The 20,525-nt window shown below is 54.9% G+C and overlaps 2 protein-coding genes across 3 annotated transcripts; one reads left to right on the forward strand and one right to left on the reverse strand.

Moving 5' to 3' along the window:
* The first annotated feature begins 6,774 nt into the window (after window positions 1-6,774).
* On the forward strand, window positions 6,775-8,875 carry POLR1G (RNA polymerase I subunit G). Its single transcript, XM_077840136.1, has 3 exons — window positions 6,775-6,839; window positions 6,953-7,091; window positions 7,753-8,875. Exons 1-3 carry the CDS (start codon window positions 6,818-6,820, stop codon window positions 8,417-8,419), a joined length of 828 nt encoding a protein of 275 aa, XP_077696262.1. The 5' UTR covers window positions 6,775-6,817; the 3' UTR covers window positions 8,420-8,875.
* A 4,063-nt stretch (window positions 8,876-12,938) lies between these two features.
* On the reverse strand, window positions 12,939-20,459 carry ERCC1 (ERCC excision repair 1, endonuclease non-catalytic subunit). 2 transcript variants are annotated; one of them, XM_077840132.1, is made up of 10 exons: window positions 20,246-20,459; window positions 18,985-19,092; window positions 17,636-17,941; window positions 17,034-17,137; window positions 16,590-16,689; window positions 16,207-16,283; window positions 15,358-15,457; window positions 13,959-14,030; window positions 13,412-13,480; window positions 12,939-13,216 (listed from the first exon to the last, which is right to left on the reverse strand). In XM_077840132.1, exons 2-10 carry the CDS (start codon window positions 19,063-19,065, stop codon window positions 13,163-13,165), a joined length of 963 nt encoding a protein of 320 aa, XP_077696258.1. In that variant the 5' UTR covers window positions 19,066-19,092; window positions 20,246-20,459; the 3' UTR covers window positions 12,939-13,162. The 2 variants fall into 2 exon arrangements, with proteins under 2 accessions (XP_077696258.1, XP_077696261.1); XM_077840135.1 differs by lacking the exon at window positions 20,246-20,459 and adding an exon at window positions 19,181-19,770.
* Window positions 20,460-20,525: the final 66 nt, after the last annotated feature.

Genomic DNA, 20,525 nt, shown 5'->3' on the forward strand with positions numbered 1-20,525 from the left:
CACGGAGCCATCAGGAATGTGCTATCTACTGATTGATTCAGCAACAGCATGAAGAAGCAATTCCCATAGACTGGCATAGGAAGAAATTCCTATAAAAATGGACTCTAGAAAGTGAGAACTTTGGGGTCTGATTCTGCGAACCAACTTCCAGGAGCATCAGATGAGCATCTGACAAGGCCCTGCTCCCTCCTCATGTCCAGGCCACGTGGTCAGTGGCTTGGCATGAGCAACTCTAAGGCTGGTAACTATGATAAAAACCTTGCAGAACCTCTGTGTGTGTGTGTGTGTGTGTGTGTGTGAATGAATAAATATGAAATTGAATGGAATGTTATAGCTATAACTAAATGCTTACTATGATTCTTTCTGTATTCACAATAAATGTGGTATTTTGCCTTTTCCCCTTTAATAAGATCCTGCTGGTTTTTATTTTATTGGTATAACAAGAATACCATCCATTCTCAGTTCCTAAATAAAGGGTTCCTTACCTAGTCTTTAACCGGTTGGGGCCCAGCCTGCTGCTATTAAAAAACAAAAAATGAAGGATGGAAATGGGTTTATTGCATGCAAATAAAAAGGCACAAAATAGGGGTTAAAAATATATATATTGTTACATGCATATTACAGGTGAACCTACAATAAGAAAACCAAAAATTCCTAGCCTGGAATGGAATGATCGTTGCTAATTACAATTGTCACTATTGTAAACCCTGCCCAGATCTCGCAATGTAAAGTAGCAAAAGAAGGAAACACGTGAACGGTTACACCCCCAAGTGGTGGTAATGAAGCAGAGAAGAACTTTAAGGATTTACCCGTGGAAAAACTACTACTAATCCCCCATGAAAATTTAGCAATGTTAGTATGTAGTGTATAAATTAAAGTGGAAATCCTATGCCAATAAAAAATCTAATTTATCAAAAAATATTGCATAGTATTCCTTTAAAATATGACATAATAAATAACAGTGGGAAACACAGTCTTCTGGACGTGTGGTTTGTCACGGAGGGCCCCAAAAACATATAACCCTCTGGTCTCCAGGGGTGTTTGGGTTATGGGGTTCCACAGTTGGGGTGTGGTGTTACCAGGTGTAATCATAATGGTACCTCCATAAAGAACAATCCTTAGGCTTGCAGTTATGTACATACCAGACTGGGCAAAAAGTCTCCCCTGGAACACTGGGAATATAACAATTTAACCACTTTGCAGAATGTTACCCTACAGGTAATATGAATGCCAAGCTGGAAGGATCCTTTCTCCTAGGGGGAGGGATAGCTCAGTGGTTTGAGCATTGGCCTACTAAACCCAGGGTTGTGAGTTCAGTCCTTGAGGGGGCCATTTAGGGATCTGGGGCAAAAATTGGGGATTGGTCCTGCTTTGAGCAGGGGGTTGGACTAGATGCCCTCCTGAGGTCCCTTCCAACCCTGATATTCTATGATTTAAGCTGGCCGCACCCTGGAACTGGAAATACTTCCTTTTGGGTGAATGTGTGGAAGCCACTGTGGAAACGGGTGCAACCAGAGCTCGTCAGTGTGTCCTTTCAGTCCATTACATGGATGGGCGGTGCACCCCACAGAATGGTGGGTGGACCGCGTACACCCCAACTGCAGCACATGCATAAAAGGGTTAAAGCAACAATTTAATTGGTGGGTAAGGGAATACACACAACATTGTTGCTGCAAAAGAAATTATGGGCAGTAGGAACCACAGGGTTGGGTGTATGGAATTTGGGGAACCGTTGAGTAACTAACGAAATAATTAATAAGCCAATATGTAAAATTTCAACAACAAATCAATGAACTATGGGCACAGCAACTATCTGCAATTGCAATGAAAAAAAAAAAGGTGGCAAAAGTAAACCTGCAGTTAACTCAATAAACAGGAAACCTTGTAACATGGGTAAAAATAGCTTTTAGAAGCTAACTTTTAAAAAACAAAAGTATATATAAAAATGCACAATGCTCAACTAGGGGAGCTAGCACCTGAATACTAATTGCAGTAAAATAAAACAGCAACTAAGGGGCTCCCCATAAGCCCTATAAAAATAATAAAAAAAACCTCACTACAAAATAAAATGTAAAATAAACAATAATTCAATTAAGTAATTGTCCAAAAAAAATATTTAAATGTGCCCCTTCCCAATGGCCATAAAGGAGCAAACCCGGTAACCTGTGCCAGGGATGAACAGTTAGGTATAATGTATATGGGGTATAAAGTGTTCTGATAAAAATCCTGCACAGTTCTGTAATATAACACTTAAAAGTACAAGTGCACCAGCATCTGGCACAATTACACATATCTACATGCTCCCATCGAAACTTTAGTGCATAAATGAATCTATGACACTCATTGCTGTGGACAATTGAACCAGTGCGTTACCCAATTCCATACCAAGTGGTCAAGCTGGTTTGGACAATACGTCATCTCTCTGTAAATATTCAATATACTCATGATATGAACAAGAGCACATGAACACTGTAGGGGCAGCTTGCTGCAACTGCCAACAACTGGACACATTTAAAATATACGCTCCAAAATGGTGTTACAGAATTTTAACCCTGTCAAAGAAGAAGAAGCAGTGTTTCTGGGGGTGGCCCAAATATTGGACTCAAGTCTTAAAAATCTTGGAATGCCTTCCAACTGGCTACTAAACTGCCTGCTGATTGTACTTGGACTAATGCAGCCAGTGCCCTTCGGACAGGCCTAATGGACACTCATTCATTTTTTTGGTGATATTACTCCTGTTGTAAAAACGTTATTAATTATGTTTATGGGGTGTTTAAAATTATGTGCTGCCTTAGCCTCTCCCCAAAAGCTGTATTTGTAAATTCAGCGGCTTACCCCTTTTATGACCTGCCTTTTCTCTCTCCTCATAGCATAACCAGTGGACCGGCTAACTTGAGCCAGGGCCTCCAGCCTGAATGCCCTGCCATTCAGTGTGCAAAAAGGAAGGGAGCCTGGGCCCTTCTTTAAAAAAAGTGGGGGAGTGTTAAAATATGTAAAGGTTAAGTAAAGACATGGAAAACCACCGGTGTGCTGGCATGGTATCAGGAAGTAGGCACCGGCACGCAATATTCCTTTGCTCAATAAATATAATGTTACCCCTTTCCCTTCCCTTCTCCTTGTTAAAAGTTAATAAGTGTTGCAGCTGCATTAAAAAATATAAAAATCTAAAAAATACCTTTTGGGTAAAGAAGTGTTCTCTCCTCCTCCCTTCCTTTCCCAGCTACAGAAGCGAGCCCTGGGTCATGGCCCCTTCCTCCCTCCCCTAAAAACTGCAACTTAAAAAAACTTGTAGCAACAAATTACTGCAAAAAAATATATTTTCAAAATAAAAATATGTATAGAATATGCATAATGGTGTAATCAATCAAAAGGGGTAAATATAATCCTAATATAAAAGTTTCTATTACTTAATAAAGGCTTTTAAAATGTTATAGCAAATGTAGGCATTTACATACTAACTCAAATGCATAAAATGTGCTGTAACTAATTCAGTGCTTACTAAACAATTGGGTCTAAAGGAACAAATATCGCCATAAAAAAGCCTGTACTCCTATCCGCCTCTGGATCAACCTGCTCCTTCTTCTTCTAACAAGTAGGTCTGGGTAATTTGCATGCAAGATTCCTAAAAGCATTAGCTGAGGCAATTTTGGAGCCCTGGGGCAGTTCCAGAAGACTGGAAGAAAGCTATGCTGTGCCAAAGGGTAAATGGGATTGTGACATTCTGTGCCTTGTGGGAGCACCCTGTAACCCCCATATTCCTCGTTTATATATAATTGTGATCTTGCATATAAAGCAGGCCATGTGAGGTCTCAGGGGAAAGGTCATGATCTGATGAAAGTCACTGTTCTATCTATGTATAGCATTAGTGCATATGAAGTTATGAATTTGTGTTGTATGGTTGTCCGTAAAACATGCTGTAAGTTGGGGAACTGGCCATATATTAGCTCTCCAGAGACAACAGCAAGGAAAGTAACCAACGCCTGGGCAGGTGTCAAACAACCATCAACAGCCATTGCCCAGCAAGGGAGCTACAATGCAATGACTAAGGCTATGTCTACACTACCCCAGTAAGTCAACCTATGCTACATAATTCCAGCTACGTGAATAACATACCTGGAGTCAATGTACCTTAGGTCGAGTTACTGCAGGGTTTACACCGTGGGGTGTTGATGGGAGAAACTCTCCCGTCAACTTACCTTACTCTTCTTGTCAGGGGTAGAGTACAGGGATCAACTGGAGAGCGATCTGCTGTCGATTTGGCAGGTCCTTACTAGACCCGCTAAATCAGGGGAGGGCAAACTATGGCCCGCAGGCCAGATTTGGCCTGTCGGGGCTTTCAATCCAGCCCGTGGGATTGCTAGCCTCGCCCGTGGCACAGTGGGGCTAAGGCAGGCTCCCTGCCTGCCCTGGACCCACACCACTCCCGGAAGTGGCCAGCACCATGTCCCTGCAGCCCCTGGGGGAGAGGGGACAGAGGGCTCTGTGCGCTGCCCTTGCCTGCAGGCATCTCCCCCCGCAGCTACCATTGGCTGGGAACGAGTAACCACAGTCAATGGGAGCTTTGGGGGTGGTATCCACAGGAGAGGGCTGCACACAGCAGAGCCACCTGCCCCACCCCAGCCCTAGGAGCCACTGCTGGACATGCTGGCCACTTCCGGGAGTGGCGCGGGGGCAGGGCAGGCAGGGAGCCTGCCTGAGCCCTGCTGCGTGCTGCTGCCCCCCCCAGAGCCACCTGAGGTAAGTGGCACCAGGCCAGAGCCTGCACCCCAAACCCCTCCTTCACCCCAACCCCCTGCCCTGAGCCCCCTCCTGCACTCCACCCCCTCTCCCATACCCCACTCTCCCACCCTCACCCCCACCCCGTTGCCCCAGCCCTACATTCATGGCCCTGCATACAATTTCCTCACCCAAATGTGGCACTTGGGCCAAAAAGTTTGCCCACCTCTGCGATAAATCGACTGCCAGTAGATCGATCTCAGAGCATTGATCCTGGCTGTAGTGTAGATGTAGCCTTACTTGCACAAGCCCACCCTAGGATAATTGCTCAACCTTGCCGGGGGACTCAGCAATGCCCATGAGACATGCCTGGACTTGTGTTCTCCAAACACATGGGACTGAGGGTATAAAACAGAACACAGGGGCCCCATGCTTTGCCTTTCTCCTTCTCCCACACCTACACTGCAACAAGGACACTCAGAAGACTGAAGACTCCAACAGAGGAGACTCACCCAGGCTTCAAGGGTGAAACCTGTGGACTATGAACTGCAATATCCAGTGGGGTGAGAAAAACTGCTTAATCTAGATGTTGTCCAGGCTAATAAGGTTGAGAGTTTAACCTGCCTGCTTACATTTTATTTTATTTTATTTTGGTAACTACCTCTGACTTTTTGCCTATCACTTATAATCACTTAAAATCTATCTTTTGTAGTCAATAAACTTGTTTTACTGATTATCTTTACCAGTGAGTTTGCCTGAAGTGTTTGGTAAATCTGCTCAGATTTACAAAAGCTGATGTACATCCACTTTCCATTGATGAAGTAGTGAACCAATTAATAAATTTGCATTGCTCATCTTGAGCAGTGCAAGACAGTATATTCCTGAGGTGCAAGCCTGGGAGCTGGGGGGTTTTGGCTGGTACCTTTCTCTGTGTGATTCATGAGTGGCTCTGGGAGCATTCATGCAACCTAGCTGGGTGTGGGGTAATCACAGCACGTGGAGGGGTTTGCTGCTTATCTCTCCAGCCTGGGCTATCTCTCACAATGCTTTGCGAGGGACAAGGGGGCACAGTTGTCCCACAGTCCCAGGCTGCACCCCGGGGATCCTGTCACAGGGATGACCTAGGTAATTCTAGGACTGCCAGTCGGACAGCGATCCCAGGCAACATAATGGAGTGGCTGATATGGGACTCGATTAATGAAGAACTGAAGGTGTTGTAATTAATGCCAATCAACAGGAGTTTATGGGAAACAGATCCTGTCATACTAACCTGACATCTTTTTTTGATGAGACTACAAGTTTGGTTGATAAAGGTAAGAGTGTTGACATAATATCTCCACTCTTCTGTAAGGCGTTTGACCTGGTGCCGCACAACATTTAGACTAAAACACTAGAATGATAAACCATGAACATGGCCCACATTAAATGGATTAAAAGCTGGCTGATGGATAGGTCTCGATATCTAACTGTAAACAAGGCATCCTCCCTGAGCAGCTGTGTCTCTATTGGGGTCCTGCTCAGTTGGCTTTTGAACATTTGTATCAGTGCCCTGGAAGCAAACACAAGATGTTCACTGTGGAGGTAAGACGTGGGGTGGGAAATGAGGAAGAGGCCAGAGCTCTGCCCCAGAGCCAGCTGCATTGCTCGTTGGGCACAAGCAAGGTGAGTTTTCATAGCCTAGGAACAAAGCCTGCAGGCCATGCTTAGGGAGGAACTCAGTCCAGCCACGAAGAAAAGGACGCGGGGAGGGATGTGGCTAATCAGCTCCCAGCACCAGGCTGGGGCCACAGGGGCGAGGGCGAACTCCCGGGCTGCACACACAGCGGACTGCCGCTAGGGGCAAGGGCGGCGCTGTCCCTTCCGCGCGCGCCGCTGGGGAGGCAGGAGACTTTTGTCGAGGGCCGAACCAAGAGGACACGGCAGGGGTCGGACGGACACCCCGCCCAGAAGGATGGTCCAGGCCGGGACCGTACCAAGCCCCAGCAGGCGCAGAGCCGGAGATCGCGCTCCCCCCTGCCAGGTCAGTGAGTCGGCACGGCCGGGGCGGGGCCACGAAGCGGTGGCCCCACGTGGATTCTTCCGCTCGCTGGGCGTCTGCAGTATGGAGCGGGTGGCGCTGGGGGGTGAGTGGGGACGGGCCGGGCCGGGCCGGGTCGGGGGGTGTCCCGGGCTCCCTCTCTGTGCAGCCTCCCCCCCGGGCCCCTCTAACCCGCCCTTTACCGTGTCCTCCTGGCAGAACTGCCGCGGTTCCAGTGCCCCCCGGATTTCTCCCCGAGCCCCTTCGCCCCCGGGACGCCCTTCGCCCCCGACGAGCTGCGGGGCCCCTCCAAGGAGCTGTGGCTGATCCGAGCGCCGGCTGATTTCAGCCCGGACAGGTGAGGGGCAGGCCGGCCCTGCCGGAGGGGGGCTGGGAGCCAGGACGCCTGGGTTCTCTCTAGGGTTGCCAGTTTTGGTTTGATGTATTCCTGGCGGTTTCACCACACCACATGACATAATCTTTAATTCCTGGCGACTCCCAGGCCAATCCTGGAGGGTTGGCAACCCTTGTTCCCTCCCTAGCTCTGGGAGGGAAGTGGGGTCTAGTGGTCATTCACTGGGTGAACTTGGGCCAGACTCTTCCCCTCAGTATGATGAGGATGATGTTCCTGCCCCCCTGTGCGGGGCTGGGTGGGGTGCTGTGGCTTTCCTTGTAATCTATCCAGCATGCCAAGTCCCTTGGTGGGGGCCTGTTATCTTCCTGTCCAGTGCTTTCTCCCTTGGGTAGGGAGTGAAGCCTAGAAGGGCCCGCAGGACACTGGCGAGGTGAGGTGGGGAGATCGCTGCTCTACCCCCAAGCTCTGTACTGGCTTTGGTCCTTCAGAGGCTTGTGCAAAGCCTGGGACTCACAGAGCAGCCAGTTCTGAGCCCTAGTCTGCTGTGGGGGCACGGAGCCAGGGGCCTGGCCTGTGGGTGAGGCTGCCTCGAAGCTCATGCCCCCCTGGTTACCGTGCTGTTCCAGCCCAAGGCTCACCTGAGGTTCTCCTGCTTCCTCCTCAGCCTGGATGGCTGCGCTGTGCCCCTGGTCGGGTTCCAGACGCTGAAGACAAAGTTTGATAGGACGCAGCGGGTCTTTGACATCCACAGTACCTTGGGGGAGCTGGGCAGTCCCTCCCTGCTAGTGTCCTCCACCCATTCTGGCCAGCTCTCCTGCGCAGCCTCCTTCCACGGCTGCATGCGCATCTGCGAGAGATTTGGGGATCCCAGCAGCAGGAGCCCTGGCCAGGCTGTCGCAGCCAGGCCTCCCCTCCAGGTCCCAGAAGGCCTCCGGCAGCGTTTCCTGCCCTTTGGGGGCAGCCCAAAGCAACGATGCCCAGAGGCCACCACATCCACACCAGTGACAGATGTGCTGGGGTCTGCCAGGAAGAAGAAGAAGAAAAAGAGAGTGAAAGAGGAGCCTGTGGAGCTGCTGGTGTCGATAAAGCAGGAGCCTCCTGAGGAGCCCTGGGGCTGGGGGAGTAGTGATCCTGGCCCTAAACCCCCCGGAGGGGAGGATGATGGCTTGAGGGGGGCAGAGGGGCCCACTCTGGGGCATCTGAGCCCCAAGCACAAGAAGAAGAAAAAGAAGCACAAATACGAGGCTCTGGAGGGGGCAGTCTGGCCAGGCAAGGCCGAGCTGCTGGACCCCAGCTTCATAAAGCAGGAGCCTGCGTGTTCCCAGGAGTGAATGTGGCTGAAGCCTGGGGCCAGGGGGTTTGACTCAAGACGTGTGGTGAGGACGGCCCATCACTGCTCTGACCTGCTACAGAGATGGGAATGCCAGCTTCATATGGGGTGCCCCAGACTACCCTCTAAAGACCCAGCATCCCTCCATAGGCATTGGGTGCATTGGGCCCCCTGCTCCTCCAGGGCCACCCAGCGGTGCCCGTGCAGTGCCTGCTGCCACAGGAATAAGGGGGAGGCCTTGGTGGCTCCAGGTGGAGCAGGACACGTTCTGGGACCCAGCTGGCGACTGTGGCTAGGCTGCTCTGGGTGCGCCTGGTGTTTGTGGCGGCTACTGGCTGAACCCTGCTGGCTGCCGCCTGGGTGGCTGCAGGATCCTGCCCAAGGCTGGGAGGGGCCACAGGGAGTTGTGTTGTGTCGTGTCTCTGCCTTCAGTTATAAATGCAAGTACGCATGGGGACTTGTTCTGTCTCCTTTCAGCGGCGTGGCTGTAGGGTGCCCCTCACCACCAGTGACTGTTCCCTGGCGGGGAGGGGAGAGGGCAGCTAGCTCCCCATAAGGCCAGGCACCCCCACCTCCCCAACCATTCCGGTTCTTGTGCTGCACCACCACCACACTGGAAATCGTGTTGAGTCTGGTGCCTTGTACTGGCTTTCCCCAGGGTTCCTGCTGCGGGAGCTGAGAGGTTCCCAGCAGCCCTGGGGCTAGGGCTTGGGGGTCGGGGGGAGTCACCCAGTGTGGCGATTTAATGATGAGACAGAACACAGCTTTATGCAAGCAAGCAGGCTGGTCAGCTGAAATGGGCTGCTGCCCCCAGCTTTCCACCTTCCCCTTTTATTATATTTCTCCCCCCTATGCATTACATACTTCTACCGCAAAAAGACACACAAAGGAATGTATGACGTTGATTAATATACTTGTTTACCAACTTTTATCTACTACAATCCTGGTTCTCAGGCCTTGAGCTCAGGCTAAGAAAGCTTCCCACGGTTACTGTCTTTAATCGACTTCTCATGGTTCATATCTAGTCCTTGTCCTTGAATAGAGCAATGTGTGCATTGCTTCTACAAAACAGTCAGGGTGTGCCCTGACTGTTTCCAGGTGGAATAACTAAACATGAACCCTTCAACCCAGCTCATGTCCCCATTTATCCAGCTGCCAGGGGCAGTGCCTTACTGAGCTCCCAGGCAGCATGGCACAGCTGGGCATGGGCCTCCCTCAGTGCCTCCTGCCTGCTTGTCAGGGAAGGTGGAGGGGACCGGATGGGAGATGGAGGCTGGCTGAGGCTGAAGCCTGTTTGCTAGGGGAGGGGAGTTCTGCGGTGTGCCAGAGCCAGGGAGTGGGCAGCAGTGTCTGGTGCGTTCCTTTCTGTTGCTGGGGGGCAGGGGCCTGGCTCAATGAGCCCCCCCCCCCCGCCCCCCCCCCCCCCCCCGGGGAAGCATCAATGCCCTGTGTGCTGAGGAGCTTCCCCATCCCCTGCTAGGCCTCTCACTTAGTGCCCTGGCCACAGGGAGAAGGGTGTTAGCAGGGGAGCTGGGTGCCAGTGGGCCTCTACCTTGAAGGTCCTGCCCTGGTGTGGCTCCCAGGGCCCATGTGCCTGCTGGGAAGCTGGGCCAGGGTGCTGGGGCTGAGTGTGACCAGGCCAGTCACCCCAGTTGTGGGGGGAGGAGTGGCAGGCCAGGTGGCAGGACAGGTTCTGGGCAGTACTTTGTGGGGGGGAGGTAGGGGGGGGTTGGGAACAGACTCTGCAGAAGCTGGAGGTGTGGGGTGCAGAGCTGCTTCTCCCAGCAGCTCCCCAGGCTCTGCGCACTCCCATGTGGACACAGCCATAATCTCGTTGACCTGGCTCCATGTGTGTGCGCATGCAGGGGAGCAGGCAGGGCCTGTGTCCCTGGGGGAGAGGACCTAAGCAGAGCCATGGGAGTGGCAGATGCAGCCATTTTGGTGGGTGCCCTGGTGGGGCCCCAGTACTGGAGAGGGGCTGTCAGGGGCACAGCCACCTTTAGTGGCAGGCTCAGAGACAGTTGGCAGGGAAGGAGTGGGGTTGGCAGGGCAAGGGCAACACCCTTGGCATGAGCCCCAGTGACTCACTGTGCCCCCTCAGAATCCTGCTAAATCACTTCACCCCAAACCTCAGAGACCCCCAAGCCCCACTGAGTCATTGCAGCCCCAAACCTCAGATGCTGCCCCCACTGAATGACTGCACCCCTAAACCTCAGGGACCCCCAAACCGCAGCCACCATTGAATCAGTGCACTCCCAGATGCCACTCTCCCAAGCTAACAGGAGGTATTTTATTTAACTTGCCTCATTTAAACCCTACCGCTCCATCGGTGTAACTTTGTGAGTTAAACCTGGGATGCTGTTATAGTGTACCGTGTGCTGGAATTGAGAGGTCCCCTCCTGCAACCATCCACTTGTTTCAGCCCTGGTTCTGGGGCTGTCCCTGGAGCCTTACGCTGCTCCCATGATGCCTGTGACTTGCCCCAGCTGCTGCCCTTCTCAGGTCTGGCAGCTTGAACAGCTCCCTGGTGCGTGGGGGACTGTGATGTCTGGCAGTGGCCATGGTTGGAGTTAGTGACTCCTGAGACAAAATGGGGATTTTTTGTAATAGTTTTAGAGGGCCTGCTTGTACTTCAGTTTCCCCCATAGGTGGAAAGGGACTGTTTGCTCCCAGGGCAGGGTAAGCCACAGGGGTAAATAGTAACCAGTTGTTAGGGTGATTGAGGCCCACACAGACCCTACTGGTGGAGCATCTGAGCAGACAATAGCAGATCCAGGGGCCTGGACACTGACACCTAGCAACCAAGGACCCAGAGAGAAACAGACTCCCCAGCTCGGCGAGGTGGGGGCTAAGTGGAGCCTGTGGGAAGCTCTTAGGGGCACACCTAGAGTCCGATGGGGCGTGCGGGACGACAGAGCTTGAACAAGGGGATTCACTACAGCTTGGCGGGGCTCTGGTTACCCCCCCATGGACTATGCTTCAACCCAGTGGCTTTCAAACTTTTTTTCTGGCAACCCAGTTGAAGAAAATTGTTGATGCCCATAACCCAACAGAGCTGGGGATGAGGGGTTTGGGAGGGGCTCAGGGCTGGAGCAGAGGGCTGGGGTGAGGGCTTTGGGGTGGGGCTGGGGATGAGGAGTTTGGGGTGCAGGAAGGGGCTCTGGGTTTGGGGGTGCGGGTTGGGGCAGGGGATTGGGGTGCGGGCTTACCTCGGGCGGCTCCCCGTCAGCAGCACAGCGGGGGTGCTAAGGCAGTCTTCCTGCCTCTCCTGGCGCTGCAGACTGCACTGCACCCCGGAAGTGGCCAGCAGCCGGTCCAGCTCCTAGGCAGAGGTGCAGGCACCCCCCCCCCAGCTCCCATTGCCAGGAAATTGGCCAATGGGAGTGCAGAGCCGGTGCTCGGGCAGCATGTGGAGCCCTGTGGCCTCCCTGCCTAGAAGCCAGACCTGCGGCTGGTTGCTTCCGGGGCGCAGCGCGGGGTCAGAACAGGCAGGGAATAGTCTGCCTTACCCGGGCAGCACCACCGAGGGGACTTCTAATGGCCCCGTTGGCGGTGCTGACCAGAGCCACCGTGACCCGGTGCCTTACATTCCGCAACCCAGTCCCACAGTTTGAAAACCACTGCTTTAACCTACACTTCTCTCTGCTCACCTAAGGACTTCCTATGCTGTGTTCCACATGGCTACTAACCCCTCCTGGTTTGAAAGCGCTGTGAGTGGCTTGCAGAGGTGTATTGATCCTTGGAAAATGTGCAAGTCTCCTTCAGGGGTCTGCCTCAGTGGGACATGCTGAAGGGAGCTCATGGGGCGAAGCAGGGGTGCTGAAGGCCCAGAGGTCCAGTCTAAGGAGATGGTGAAGCCACAGGGCTAGCCCTGGAGGAAGAGTCAGACCCCTATAAGGCTTCTTCCTGCAGGCTGTTTCAAAGATGAGGCCATAGCACTTACTCTACTGATCTGACAGCTCCCTGCTGGGGCCATAACACACACAAAGGTGAGCAGCTTTCCCCACCCCCACTCCAGCTCCTGGCATCAAGGCAGTGCTCTAACCCCAGAGACCTGGAGTCCTTGCTCTAGCAAATCTCCCCTGGCTGCACTAGAAGCTATTGGCTGCTCCTTCCATGTGGCAGTGGGGCAAGGGAAGGTGCTGGGAGGGTCCCCAGCAGGGGACTCCTCCACATATGTGCAGGGAGTGCCAGGTTGGCATGGATTCCTGCACCTGCAGTGCATGCCCTTGAGGCTGCAGGCTACAACGCATGCTGTCAGTGCAGTGGGTGGAGGGGATTGGAACAGCTCCCTCACGCTTCCCTAGGCTGAGATTCCTGAGCCAGCCAGCACCCCTCCCCGGCAGGACGTGGGGAGCCTAGATGCCAAAAACTCCTGTCCAGCTACCAGGTGGGGCTGTGTCCAAGTTTCTGCTTTACCCATCATCTGGCCCCTGGCGGAGAGGTTTGATGAGCCCCCCACTCCCTGCAGGCAGACACAGCTTGGGCAGGACGACTCCATGAGCCAAACCCGCATGAGATGCTGTTCGGTGGCCAGGCCCAACTGTGGCTTTATTGTCAAAGTCCAGACTCGCAGCAACAGCTGGGCTTTGGTTCCTGGTGCTGCTAAGTGTCCCCCGGGGCCCTGGCTTCCTGGCAGACAGCATACGGCATGCTGGCAGGGACGCATGGCCTGCTGGGCAAGGGGGGTTGTTCATTCCTGTTTGTCTGTGCTGCTGGCAGTGCTGTAGGGGAGTGGCTCCGCTCATTTGGGGATCTTCAGAAAGGGCTCGTGGAGGGTGTCAAAGAGCCTCTTGGCCTGTAAGGAAATCAGAGGAAAGCCCTGAGCCGGTGAAGGCTGGAGCTCTGGGGCCAGCATCCTCTGCTGGGGCTTTCACCCAGGAATGCACCCAGCTAGTTCCATGCAGCCCCTTTGGTGCACAGGTAAGGCAAGGGGGAGATGAGCACCTAGCTGGTGCATCAGAGAGAAGTTCTCCATCCTGCTCCTACTCACCTTCTGGGGCCCGATGCCTGGGCAGAGGGAGAGATCCTCCTTGGATGCTTGTGCAATGTTCGCCAGAGACTGAAACAACAACGTTCAGAGTCAGAGGTGACCCCAGAAAGCCTAGGCCACAAGGCGTGACCTGCCGGGTCCTTCCATTCGGCCCCAGCACTCTGCCCCTCACGCTCATTGGGAAGTAGTGACCCAGTCCTGCTGCCGCACTGCAATATGGTGTGTGGGCTGATGACATGTCTCCTCCCAGGGGGGCTCCTGCAGGCTGGGAGCTCTAGGGGGTGGGGGTTCAGCAGCTTGGGCCAGGCTGGTTTGCCATCCTATTCTTTCCTGCAACTCGCATGCCTCTCTGGGGGCAGCATGCTGCCCTGATAGACAGTGCTCATGCACTGCAGGGAAAGCCCAGAGACCCAGCTGGGCACCTGTCCTGCATGAACTGATACAAAGAGAGCAATGGGCCTAAGTAGTCCCAAAAGGCAGCTTGCCCTGCTCAGAGCTAGCAGTGGCAAGGCCCAGTTTGCACCCTGATGGGCAGCAGATGGCTCACCCCAAATGTTGAGAGAAGGCTCAGTGTGTCCGTCTTGTTAACTGACTTCACGCTGGTCAGACAATCTGTCACCTGGAAAGAGAAACAGCTGCTGCATAGAATCATAGAAGATTAGGGTTGGAAGAGACCTCAGGAAGTCATCTAGTCCAACCCCCTGCTCGAAGCAGGACCAACACCAACTAAATCATCCCACCCAGGGCTTTGCCAAGCCGGGCCTTAAAACCTCTAAGGATGGAGATTCCACCACCTCCCTAGGTAACCCATTCCAGTGCTTCACCACCCTCCTAGTGAAATAGCTTTTCCTAATATCCAACCTAGACCTCCCCCACTGCAACTTGAGACCATTGCTCCTTGTTCTGTCATCTGCCACCGCTGAGAACAGCCGAGCTCCATCCTCTTTGGAGCCCCCCTTCAGGTAGTTGAAGGCTGCTATCAAATCCCCCCTCACTCTTCTCTTCTGCAGACTTAATAAGCCCAGTTCCCTCAGCCTCTCCTCGTAAGTCATGTGTCCCAGCCCCCTAATCATTTTAATTGCCCTCTGCTGGATTCTCTCCAATTTCTCCACATCATTTCTGTAGTGCAGGGACCAAAACTGGATGCAATACTCCAGATGTCACCTCACCAGTGCCGAATAGAAGGGAATAATCATTTCCCTTGATCTGCTGGCAATGCTCCTACTAATGCAGGCCAATATGCTGTTAGCCTTCTTGGCAACAAGGGCACACTGCTGACTCATATCCAGCTTCTCATCCCCTGTAATCCCCAGGTCCTTTTCTGTAGAACTGCCGCTTAGCCCGTTGGTCCCCAGCCTGTAGCCGTGCCAGGGATTCTTCCGTCCTAAGTGCAGGACTCTGCACTTGTCCTTGTTGAACCTCGTCAGATTTCTTTTGGCCCAATCCTCTAATTTGTCTAGGTCACTCTGGACCCTATCCCTACCCTCCAGCCTGTCTACCTCTCCCCCCAGCTTAGTGTCACCCACAAACTTGCTGAGGGTGCAATTAATCCCATCATCGAGATCATTAATGAAAATGTTGAACAAAACCAGCCCCAGGACCGACCCCTGGGGCACTCCACTTGATACCGGCTGCCAACTAGACATCGAACCGTGCAGGTGACAGCGCCCCTCCTTGGCCGGGGAAAGTGCACTCACACCAGTCATAAACTTAATTCCCCTCTCCCCTTCCCACTGCATGTTGCTGAGAGACACTTCTGCTACAGGAGACCTAGTGAGGACACTGCTGTGCGGAAGCTCACCACATTGTTTGGATGCTGCCATGAGACTGCTGTGGGGAAACTCATGGCATAGGGGTCCCTGGCAGGGCACTGCTGTGGGGAAGCTCAGCACAGGGGTCCCTGGCCTGGCACTGCTGCAGGGAAGTGCACAGCGGGGTAGCCTTACTATGGACAGGAAGTCCTGATCCACCTTCTCCTTGAGCAGGTCAGCTGGTTTCTGCTCGTAGGCTTTGTACGTTTCCAGGTAGCGACCAGCCTCTTCGGGGCTGAGGGGAACCGGAGACCCAAGAATTAGCTCAGGAATCATGAGACTGGATTGAACAGGCACAGTGCACACCAGGAAGGGTTAACGCCACAATGCTGAGCCCCACTGGAAGGTGCCCCAGCTGGCAGGGAGTGGCGTTCAAAGCCAGGCACAGGCAGGGTCCAGCTGCCAGGCTGGCTGAGCAGCTGCTAGGGCCAATGTTCAGCTCCGTGCTTAGGCCCCAGCCCTGCTCCTGTCATCGGCCTCAGAGGGTCCCTGGGTGCTCCCCAAGGCCCACGGGGGGCAGTCGAGCGGAGCTTTCGGCACACAGGCCTAGGCACACGCTGAGGACGATGGGGAGCCTTTGGGCAGTGCTTGAAAAATGAAACATGCTGCCCTGAGAGGACTTGCCACCTCCGGCCAGCCGGGCTTGATCCACCCCTCACTGGGGAAGGGACCTGCCCACGGTCACAGTGTTGGGAATGGAACCCAGGAGTCCAGTCACAATGGCAGCCAAATCCCCAGGTTACCCACCAGCTCCATCACATTCCAGCAGAGATGGGAACAGGGGCCTGGGTCTCACGGCCCTTGGCAGGACACACCCAGGCTGACCTGACCCAGCCTCCAGTTCCCCCACACATCTTGCCCCTTGGCAAGGCACTCCCAGTGCATCCCACCTGGCATGAAGCCCATCTGGCCCGGCCTCTGACTCCCCACTCCCTGGGTCTGGGTGTCACCCTCGATGTGATGGGCCCAGCCTCCAGCTCTCACCTCCAGGCCAGGATGAGGGTGCAGTCGGCCAGGATGCACAGCTTGGCCAGTTCCTTCAGTGACTGGTGTGGGTCCTTCTACAGCAAAGGAAAGCAATTCCCCTCTGAGACGGGAGGCAGTGGAGGAGGCAGGGGGTGTATGACCAGGGATGAAGGGGGAATTGAGCTGGGGAGGAGCAATGGGAGTGGCTGGGTGAGGCCATGGAGGCTGGAGAAGCAGGTGGATCACTGTGCAGTAGGATGGGAAACTGGGGAGGTGGCTGGAGGGGAGGGTGCTGGTTCCAGGCCCCCTCCCCCAGCCCTGCAGCAGGGAGGGAGAAGGCACTGTTGCAGGAGAGGGTCTGGTTCAGGCTAGGAGGGGACCGAGGCACTGGGGCTCCTTACCACATCGACCTGCACGAGCAGCACCTGCACCGCGTACGCCTTCCCCAGGAGCTGCAGCCGCTCATGGATGTATTTGGGGTTCAGGTTGTGGTACCGCAGGCTGTGAGGGGAGCAGAGAGCAGCGGAGCCATGGGCAACCCCTCTCCTGCCCACCCCACTGGCAACCCTCCTTGCCTGCCCTGCAACCCCAGCTCTCCCAACCATCGGCCTGCTCCCCAACTCCCCCTCACAAGAGCCCAGCTCTCCCAGCCATCATCCTGACCCACCCAATCACCCTAAGTGCCCAGCTCTTCCAGCCATCAACCTTCCCCACCAACCCCGACCCAGAGCCCAGCTTTCCCAGCCATCAGCCTGCCCCACAACCGGCTCTCCCAGCCATCGGCCTGCCCCCCAACTCCACCCCCAGAAAGCCCAGCTCTCCTTGGCATTGGCTCACCCACCCACCTCAGGAAGAGGGCACATGTGCTCTGGCCCAGCACATAGTCAGGGATGATCTCGCCAAACTCCCAGGGAACGTTGCGCACAAATTTCAGGATGGGGTTCCCCCGCTGTGAAGAGAGGGGGAGTCCTCACAGCATCAGAAATGGGGTGCCAGCTGTGATGGGGCACTGTTAAGAGACTGGGAGGAGAGACTTGGGAGCCCCCGATGGGGGGGAGGGGGGGCAAGCCCTCAATGTGAGCGGCTGGGAGAGAGGGGGTGGGTGAGTCCCTGACAGAAGACCTGGGGAAAGGCAGGATGGGCAAGCCCTCAATGGAGGAGCTACGGAGAGGCCAGGGGAGGTGGGGTTGGGCAAACCCTTGACAGGGGCACCCGGGAGAGGATAGGGCAGGGCAGGCAAGCCCTTGATGGGGGGCACCAGAGAGAGACCCAGAGTGGGCAAGCCCCCAATGGGGATGGGGGGCACTGAACCATGCAGCACAAGAGCCAGGGCCTGGGGAGACCCTCACTCCACAGACCTCTCCTGCAGAGAGAGACTGCCCCCTCTGATGCCAAAAGAGAGTGAGGAGATGTGCCCCTCAGGCAGCCACCTCACGCCCACTCTCACCTGGCGAGCGCTGACGATGATGCAGTTGCTCTTGGCCCCCGGTTTCAGCATGGGGCTGGGGTCTGAGTCCCCACCGGCAGCAGGGGGTACAGTGCTGGCCTCACTGCCTGGAGGGAGCACTCCTGAGGCAGCTCCTGCTCTGGACCCCGATGATGCAGCTGTCACCCTGGCAGGCGGGGAGACTGGCATGGAGGCCGAGGACACAGAGACCTGTGTGACGACGTATTCGGCATAGGAGGTGGCCCCAGGCAGGGCAGGGGCCCTGGGCTCTGCTGCAGAGCAAGAAGATTTGAAGATGGGTCTCACCTGGCGGGAAGCAACAAACCCTGGGTGAGAGGGAGACAGAGCCAGCTGTGCGTGGGCAGGGACCTCTCAAGGGGAGCTGGCTATGAGTTGGAGTGACCCCAAGTGTGCCAGGGATTCCCTGAGGAAGCAGGGAGTTTCTTGGGGGAAGCACTGAGCCAGCTCTGTGCTAGGGCACCCAGAATGAGCAGAGTAGCAGAAAGAGGGAGCCTGACACATGAGCCTGGTGCAAGGCCTGAAGCCTGAACCAAAGTTAGCAAAAGTTATGCTATGAGCAACAGCCAGGCCCTGCAAATGCAGATGCTTGCCTGCAAGTCAGTGCCCGGCACACGAACGCAGCACCGGTATGGCTAGCATTGCTAAAAGACACCGGCTATGTAAACACGTTCCAGCAGGCCAGCACAAGAACACCCCAACCTAGCACTTGATAAAATGGTTTGACAAAAGTAATAAATAGGGATATTTTGTCTGAAACATCACAAGTAAAAGTACAAAGACAGGTGGTGAACAGAAATGTTTTGTCGGAAACATCAAGAGGAAAGTATAAGGGGAGGTAACAAACATGTCATGAAACCCCTAAGGTGATATGTAAGTTGTTTATCCCAGATTGTTTGTTTTCATTTATAAATGTTGGAATACCTCACTTTAACCCTTCGTCTGGCCTAAGGGGCAGTGGGAAGTCCTGCCACTAACTGAGCTAGTCCATTGTCACAGGCATGCATATGTTAGTGTACTTGTAACCATTGAGCCGGGGCATTAGCACCGTGCTTTGTTGGCAACAAACCTGGCTGGGCGCCTTCACTACTAAACCAAGTCTTGTGGTCTCATTGGGCAGTTCAATTGGAGCCTGCTGTGAGGGCTGTTTGGCCAGCATGTGAAAAAAACACGCACACAACGGAACATCTGATGACAAGCAGGGTGTGCCTCGGGGTTCCTGGGGAGAGGCAGAGCCAACTCAGTGCTGTGTGTGTGAATCTCAGCGTCCCTGGACACAACCAGCTACCTAGCAGGTCCTCTCCAAGAGCCACCCCTGCCTCCTTTCCTACCATGGTATGTTCAGGGTCCTGTGACTGCACGGTGAATCTCTTCCTCTCCTCAGGGGCCTGGGCTGCTTCTGTGGGCTCCATCCTTCAGAACCCAGCCTGCAGCGATTCCTGGGGAGAGTCCAGAGCAGATATCAGCAGGGACCAGCCTCGCTCAGCGGCCTGGTTATGAAGAGTTCATAGTCCCGTGGTTACGCACCAAAGAGCTCTCAAGGGCAGGGGCTCAAAGCAGCAGGGGTTGAGCTCAGCGCAGCACAGCATTTATCTTGCTAGCCCGCTCAATGTGGCCCATCCCTTGGGGTTACAGTTGAGGTGCCCCAGGGGAAAACGTTGGGATAGTGTCTCCTGGGCATAAGTCAGTAACAGGTGGCCAGGGGAGGGGGGGTTTGTCCTACACTGATGTTTGGCTGGTGCCAGGAGCCACTCGCTTGTACAGACTTATCTGTCAGGGGAAATACTGGATGACACAGACTCTCCCAGCCTGGTGTTTGTGACCCCTCCAAGGTCATGGACAAGTTCAGGAGATTGTCTTTATGGCTAGATGGGGATGGGTGGTGGAAGGTCAGCATGGCAGTAGAGGCCCTATTTCCCAGGGGGCTCTGGGGCACCTTACACAGTTCAGGGCTCCCAGCAATAGGGCTAGTGCTGGCTCCCCCACTGCAGCCCACGAGTCAGGGCCCAGTGCCCCCTGCCCAGGTCAGGGCTTGACGCCCCCTGCCAGAGTTAGGGGGCCAGGGTAAGTGCCAGGGTCAGGACTAGGGTTGCCAACCTCCAGGAATTAAAGATGAATCGTTAAAGATTATATCGTGCGGTGAAATCTCCAGGAATACGGCCAATCAAAACTGGCAACTCTAGTCAGGCCTGGGTCATGGGTTGAGGGTCGGGGCTTGAGGCCTCCGCCAGGGCCAGGGTCAGGTTTGGGGGAAGGTGCCTGGAGAGGGTCAGGGTTCGGGGCTGGCTCAGGGTAACTGCCCCCCCACCAGGGGTAGGTGCTGGGGGTCGTGATAGGGGTCAGGATAAATGTCGGGGTCAGGGGTCGCGGTTGGGGTCAGAGCCTGGCGCCCCACCCCCCTTCCCGCCAGGGTCAGGCCTCGCGCCGCCCCTGCTGCCGCCCAATCACGTGATGCTTTTCAGCAGGGCGGGGGACTCACTAGCAGGACCGCTCCGCCCCGCCCCCTCCGCCCTGTGATTGGCTGTGGCGCCACGAGTCAAAACAACGCTCGTCTCGGGGTCCCCGCGCATGCGCATTAGCCTTCGGCCTCACCAGCACCACGTGACGCGTCCCCCAATGAAGGAAGGAGCGGAGCGGTTCCGTTCCCCCGTCGAGCGCGAGCTGGGGGTTGGCCGCAGCCCCGCGGGTCTCTGTGGTGTCCAGCGATGGCCCGCGGGGAGGACACCAGCTCCGCCGCGCCTCCAGACTCTATGGGTGTGGAGACCAGAGGGAGCGGCTTCCCCCGCTGGCCGCTCTACCTGCGGGGCCGCCGGGACTCTGTGGTAGCGAGATGAGCTCACTGGGGCCTGTCTAGCCTCGGGTCCTCCGGACT

Source organism: Eretmochelys imbricata, chromosome 23 (genome assembly GCF_965152235.1).
Source record: "Eretmochelys imbricata isolate rEreImb1 chromosome 23, rEreImb1.hap1, whole genome shotgun sequence".
Classification (NCBI taxonomy): domain Eukaryota; kingdom Metazoa; phylum Chordata; order Testudines; family Cheloniidae; genus Eretmochelys; species Eretmochelys imbricata.